At 37.0% G+C, this 7378-nt stretch overlaps 1 protein-coding gene across 3 annotated transcripts in view; it reads left to right on the top strand.

Moving 5' to 3' along the window:
• Positions 1-177: 177 nt before the first annotated feature.
• Positions 178-7378, top strand: part of alpha-Catr (alpha-catenin related) — a 19428-nt gene continuing 12227 nt past the window's right edge. The window contains exons 1-2 of one of the 3 annotated variants that reach the window (XM_022060037.2): positions 178-303; positions 6067-6256. In XM_022060037.2, coding sequence (XP_021915729.1) covers positions 217-303; positions 6067-6256 — 277 coding nt within the window. In that variant the 5' untranslated portion in view covers positions 178-216. Of the gene's footprint in view, positions 304-4570; positions 4722-5128; positions 5227-6066; positions 6257-7378 lie in introns of those variants that run through there. The other 2 variants (XM_022060038.2, XM_022060040.2) reach the window with 2 other exon arrangements.

The following is a 7378-nucleotide window of genomic DNA, read 5'->3' as shown; positions in this document are numbered from 1 at the left end:
CAAAAATACAACAGTGAGGTAAGGGGGATTACTAATTCAAATAATTTTAGTGAACATAAAAATATGTATCCGTCTGCCATCTATAATTTAATGTAAAATACAAACTATTGCATAGTTCTATGTTTACTCAACAGGTTGGTCTCATATCGCCGATCGGTCGAAACAAACTGTTGTAATCGACAATCAAAAGCTCTGGATCAAAAGTATAAGCCCAACATGGCGGCAGAAAAGCCGCTGGAGCAGAACACATTGGAAATACGGACCAAAAGTATCGAGCAAACTCTTATACCACTAGTCAAACAGGTAAGGAAATACATGCCAGTTATTTATTAACGGAAAATTATACTGTTTCAATATAATTTCTATCAAGCGGTGAAAATACTTTGAAGTTCCTGATTGTTGTGCCCTCGGAAGATATAATTCTGTGTGTTCTCCTTCTGGGTCCTTGCTCCACCCCTTACCTGTATAGTGATTACAGTAATTAGATTGCTAGTACATGTGCAAGGGTTCAGGCTTGGAAATGTAGTGTTCATTTAAAGGACATGCAACACTGTAATAGGCTACGTAATCGATTTCAATATGGGAAAGGCAGTAAACACTTTTAAATGTCATGTACATCGCCAATATACTGTATGGAATTAGGAACCAAACTGCACTTCAATAGCAGTTATTTGCAAATAATGAGAATAATCATGCACGATAATTCGGAAGTTACAAGTGGCGTAGTAGGACCACACCTTCTAATTATTGCAAGTCTTGTGCCATTTTAGAAAGTTGTGTAAATGTTTCAGCTAGTTTTAACATGAAAATAAATAAAACAACAGATGTTTTACCGTATGTTCTCAGAATATTACCATGACATCTGTGTAGTGTGTGAAGTAGAATTAAGGGCACACCCAAAAATATGGATTCTTTTTATTCTGGGCTAGAACCCTGCATTTAGGTAAGTGTTGGTGTATTGAGGCATGTGGTCGTTAAAAAGTTTGTAATAATCAAAACATTGGGTATATTCACAATAAATTCTGTACCATATGGTTGTTCAAATACTCGTGTCACTCTTTTTAATATTTCTCAAAATTCAATTAAAATTACGCAGTGTTACCTCTAGAGTTTGTTTCAGAGGGACTCAAAATTTTCAGTGAATTTATAAGTTTTAATTCCTATCAAGAGAAATAATTCAGCATTTATTTAGTAGATGAATAATTTTTATGATCTAATGCAGTTACAGAATATATGTAGACTTAAAGGTCCTGTTTTAATGAAAAACATTTATAATAGGGTATTATAGAGAAGCAGCATGTTCTCAGATTGTAAGATGAAATATTTACCAAAAATTAAATTTTGTTGAACAATGCCCCAACTTTATGAGACATATCTTCATGCCATCTTCACAGAAGGTCAAAGGCATTCTTTTGCCATAACTTTGATCAATCTACTGTTCATCACCATTTTTATTTTCTTCAGTAGAACCCGTAAAATAACCAAATTAAGGAACAACCTTGGGTGTGTGTGTGTTTAAAATAAAAGTAATTTAATGTATAAATCCAGAAGTGGTAATCTGGATGGCAGTGTCTGTTGCTTTAAAAATGATTTCCTCGAAACTTTTGTGAATTGTGAGTTACGATGTGATGTAGTATTGTAATTGGTTACAGTGTATCACCTCCATATCAGCTGACAATTTTTATCTTATTACATCATTGTATTTTTTAATATCTGTTAATGAATATAACCAAGTAATATAATGTAAGATTTTAGGTTTTCACAGCGGTGAGTATGAAGGTTTCTGTCTTCTGGGTTGTTGCGCCGTGTAGTCTGGTCGATGTTAACCAACGTTTCTGAGGTCATACTGCCTCCGTCATCAGGGCGATGAGTATAAAGATTTCTGTCTTCTGGATTGTTGCGCTGTGTAGTCTGGTCGATGTTAAGACAGAAGACAGAAATCTTCAAGTAATATAATTTTCAGCAAATAATATATTAGGATTTTAATGGACTATGTATAGCACACATGGAAGAGATGAGAAATGCAGAAATATTTTGGGAGACCTAAACATAGATAGGAGGATAATATTGAAATAGATCTTAAAGAAATGTGGGGGGATGATATGGACTGGATTCATCGACTCAGGATACAGACCAGTGGTGGTTCTTGTGGATGTGATATTTCCAGAAAATGTGGGGAAGATTCTCAACTGTCTGGTTGACTCTTTCCTTCCCAAGGACTCTGTTTTACAGATTTATTTAATCAATGTAACAAACAGTTACATGTAATGTTGGGATATTTATGACATGATGGTAACTGCATTTCTGCGTTTTCTGTCAAAAAAAAAGATTTGCTAATTTTAATTTAAATTGTGGAAATTTTTAAATAGGCCAGAGGATTGCCAGAGATGTGTTAATTCGTTCAGACAAGTCATTTAAGTCTTAAAATGCTGATTGCAACTAACTTGAGTGTTTAGAATTGATACCAACTACTATACAAACGTTTTCAAGCTGGGTTAATGGGAAATGAGCTTCCAACTTAACTTCAGAAGCAGACCAGAAAATAATCTTAATGTTATCTCATATCAGCATCTGCACGAGAGCTGATTGTGTGAAAAATCAGTGACTGGGCAACATGGAGAAAAGCTGCGAACATGCGGATTTTTTTTGCCTTCATATTAGATGTTAACGGTAGTATCGAATATGTGTTGAAGGGACGGATGCGCGAGGTTAATAAACATAATGTTTCGATTATATCTCGCACATAATTTTATAGGTGAACGATAATCGCATAAGATAGGTTGAAAATGGTGACGAAGCAAACTGTTCGTCTTGCACAACTTTCTTTGGTTGGGTCGGGTTACAATTTAGAAATTAAATTTATGTATAAGCTACATCTCGTTTGCACCCCTCGAGGTTTTTAATGTCCACCATGACTCCCGAAGCAGCCTCGAGTCCCAGTGTCTCTGTGGATACTGCGAAAGCCCGAAAATTTACATGAGGAATACAATATTGAGCAAAGCTAACTATAAGACTACCGCTCTTTAGTGATTCTGAGGTTTCGTGCGGAACAAATGAGAAACAATGCTACTTGTATACATACATCGCTGTAAATTCACAACGTTACTAAAATGAATTCAAACATCACAAATCGGACGCAAAACTAACAGTTTTCTACAGATTTGCCATGCATTCTGCTAATTGTTTAAACATTATTGCCAATACTATTGGTACGTATTATTATGTTTACATAGCAATCCAGCTGCCATGCAGATCGCTGCCTTGCGAAAGCGCGTTATGTATTTGTTGCTACTCAGCTGTGTCATGCATTTGTTGGCATAACAATACTTAACTGCCAAGCTACTTATCGACCATCGCAGTCGCTGTGCGTTGCTGGACTCATTCTTGTCAAGGCCCAGCAGTCGAGAGTTCGATCATAGATATCGCTATTATGGTCGGAAGTCGATGTTTTATTTCATGAAGCCAGTTGTACCATTTGAAGTCAACTTTGTTTCACAATTTCGATTCGTTATTTTGCACATAACTTGTGTTTTAGAGTTATCTGTATAATCCTGTTTACAGATACTTATTTTGACAAACAAATGTAATTGTTTTGATGAACTTTGGTTAATAAACGCCGGTTTGTTACGCCCACACTGAACCTCGCGGCTGTGTTACTAGCTGTTCCTGTTAAGGAACCATTCGACTCCACGTGGTCTACGCCACTGACAACATCGTTAAATAAACCATAAGTAAACATAAGTTGATTCTCGATATCTAATTTCCGTGTTCTGAAGGCGTATGTATTCTCGGAAAAAAGTTCTGTTTTTCCGAAATTCTCCTAATCTGGTATTGCCAAAACTGGACACCATTGCAAGATTACTAATCTGATTAATATAGACTAAGCAGAGAGCTGATCAACTTTCGTTGATATTTGGAGCTGAATTGAAATGTTCATTGAAGATTTAATCGATTACTCACGCCGTCGTTCCATTCATTGATTTATGTAAGAACGAGCGTTACGGTTAGTGGCTGACAGATATGGCTTGTTTTTGGATATACCGAGTATGGTTCTCGACTCATCCTTTCTATCGTGATGAATGTATCGTGGTTTTTCCCAGGCCGTCCAAAGCCATTATTGCGTGTTTGCTTTCGCGCCCTTCCAAATCGCTTGCAGTTGACGTTTTATTAGAGGTTGTGGCCTGCACGAATCAGGTGCTTTTTACGAATATACTCTAGAGATATCCGGTTCGAATCTCAACCGAGTTGCATGCTGAACCGAAGCTTTTTGTGGCGTTACTCATTCCCTCAAACGAAGAATGCCCCTTGAAATATGTTACACAAGCTCCTTCCAAATACTTGCATCCATCGATTCATAATTCCCAAATTGCCGTAATATAGATCCGCCCATTGTAGTGCCAGTACGTACCGATAGAGCGAAGCACCCAAGCGTCATATTGATGAAGTTTCCCTTATCGTTACGTTAGAATGCAGGATGTCTCCTTCAGGTAGAGCTCAATGGTCGAGTCTCAATCGTAGTTGCCTATTGATCAGGCGAGACCCCCCCCCCCCCACTCGTTTGCAGCTACGCATGCGTGTGGTTGCCCGGGTTCATGTTCTCGCAGCGCGAACCCGAATAAGTCTTCCTTGTGCTGTTGCTGTCTTTATAATGTGCGGTTTTTAATAATTTATACGTAATAATTATTCAAGAAGACAATATGGCAAACATATCAGATAGACAGGTAACAGCTGACATTCTTTTGTGACTAGTTGCTTATTTTTTTTATTCTTCTCGTGAGTTCCGATTTAAACGTTATTTATTGTATATATCCGAGTTTTAAATCTTTTATCGATGACGTTATGTTGGTTTTGCCCCATCAAAAACAGTAATAACATTTGCGCATTGATATTTGAGATATTTAAATATGGCGTAAACTTTTTTTCGTTTTGAAATATTCGGCAATCCCAAGGTCGCCTGTTGATGTATTTTGAAGCAGCGAGGAAATAAGTTGTTTCGGTATGAAATTGCTGCATGATACATATATTCTCCGATTTATGCAGTAGTTTCATACCTGTAAAATACCGTGTAATTCGAAAACACGAAAATGTAATTTTCCCCCCACCCCCCATCATGACACGCACTGTTAATTTACACTGAGTAACGTGCGGATGTGCATTAAACAGCGTCGTTAAATAGCCTAAGAATCAAGCTGAGACATAAACCCCATTGAGTATATTCATCAAAAGGTGTTTAATTTATACATCGTTTTATTAGAACACAATTACTGTGTAGGTGGTTACCAGGATTTAGTAATTAATGTAGTGGTGCATGCTGTGAGTGAACTCAGTTGGTATAAATGTGTCCATCACTGATCTCTTCTTCTTTGACGTGTCACTCCTTTCATAATCAGTTTTTGGCACTGTTGTCTCCTCATTGATGATTTTTTTCTAGTTAGGTATGTGATGAATAAAAGATCCCTGTCTGTGCCAAGAATTGAAAATCCTAGCCCAGTTGTTTACTGACAGAATCTATGTGACTACTTACATGCTTAAAGTCTTCCAAGTCTTGGCAAATTGATTCTATGCAGTCATGCAAGTTTTAGTGCAGAACTTGTAGGGGCTCATGATCTTTTAGGAGGATTTGTCCATGGGGATTATGCAGTTGAAGGTTATCTGGAGAAAATTACAAAAGTATTGTTCAGCTCCGTGAAAGTATAGTTTGATGTTGTGATGGAATGTTGGAATTAAGTCTAAGAATCACGGACATTTTAACTTGTTCACCCCCATGGTATAGAACCTTTCTTGAAAATACAGAACTTGTAGTTACTTTAAGGCTTATATGGGACCTGAATGTACATTACTATTTTCATATAAGCCTGCATTTGTATACTGATCAGAGCCTGTTGCCTTAGTTCTGTAACATCCAGACAGTTTTGGAAAATTTATTAGCATTACCAGTGTGAAAATTTTTGTCTTTTATTCTGATTATAAATCTTTTGTTCTGTGTTTATTTCTACACTAGCATCATCATAAGCTTCTAACACAACATCTTTGTTTTTCTCACTGTATATTATTAATCTTGTGCAGATCTCAACACTAGTGACTCATCGAGAGCGGCCGCTATGCTCAGAGCGCAGTCTGAGGGCAGTGGCTCGGGTTGGGCAGGCTGTAAATCTGGCTGTGGAGAGGTTTGTTACAGTGGGGGAAACAATAGCAGATGACAACCCTGAGATCAAGGAGGATATGTACGAGGCTTGCAAGGAGGCACGTGCAGCTGGTAAGCAGACTGATTTCTGACACGAAACACAAAATGTTCACCTAATGGAGAAGGTATTGTCTCCCTGTTTGACTGTTCATGTGCGGGTTCTGTTCCCAAACCACTGTGATTAATTAGTGGATGTGTGTTAGTGGATGTGTGTTTTTTTATTGTGTGTCAGATGTTTTATTTTGAGTGTGGTATGTTGTATTGTTGTGTCTCATTGTATTGTTGTGTGAGTGCATCAGTTCATGACGTTTGTAATACATTACAGTTATTGTCTTATGTCTAGGTGGTATTAAGTTCTTTTTTTTAAGTTAAGTACTTGAGGTTGGATGGTTTTGTAATTTATGAGTTGGTTGATTTTGAGTGGGATGTGTTGTTTTTGTTGTGTCCTTTTTTATTGTTTTGTTCTGTCTCTGTGTTGATGTATCTCATTGTATGTTGTGTCTTATGGTTTTTGTTGTGTCCTTTGTTTATTGTTTTGTTGTGTCTCATTGTGTTGATGTATCCCATTGTTTGTGTGTCATATTGTTTTTGTTGTGTCCTTTTGTTTATTGTTTTGTTCTGTCTCTGTGTTGATGTATCTCATTGTTTATTGTGTCTTATTGTTTTTGTTGTGTCCTTTGTTTATTGTTTTGTTGAGTCTCATTGTGTTGATGTATCCCATTGTTTGGGTGTCATATTGTTTTTGTTGTGTCCTTTTGTTTATTGTTTTGTTCTGTCTTTGTGTTGATGTATCTCATTGTTTATTGTGTCTTATTGTTTTTGTTGTGTCCTTTTGTTTATTGTTTTGTTCTGTCTCATTGTGTTGATGTATCTCATTGTTCTGTTCTGTCTCATTGTTTTGTATGTTATTGTAGGACACTGCCACCGGGTATAAACCCATTTGCAGTCAATAATAAATAATTTCAACCAAATTTGGTGTTTGGGGTTTACGCTGTAATTTGTCATGCAAATTTTATTTTTGTGGTGTCAGACTATTAATTGAAAAGTACTATCAGTTATCCAGCGTGGTTCATATTCCAAGTCAAGCCGTAGGTTGATAATGTTTATCGGCATCCAGTCCTTGGAGATAATGAGAATCCTGTGGGAGAATACATCCCGCAGTGCCAGCCAATCTAGAGGAAAAAGATCCTTATG

The sequence above is a fragment of the Zootermopsis nevadensis genome, unplaced genomic scaffold, assembly GCF_977971745.1.
Source record: "Zootermopsis nevadensis isolate Lab colony 2312 unplaced genomic scaffold, Znev_1.0 Znev_ptg000003l, whole genome shotgun sequence".
Lineage (NCBI taxonomy): Eukaryota > Metazoa > Arthropoda > Insecta > Blattodea > Termopsidae > Zootermopsis > Zootermopsis nevadensis.
This window is presented reverse-complemented; position numbering and strand designations above follow the sequence as displayed.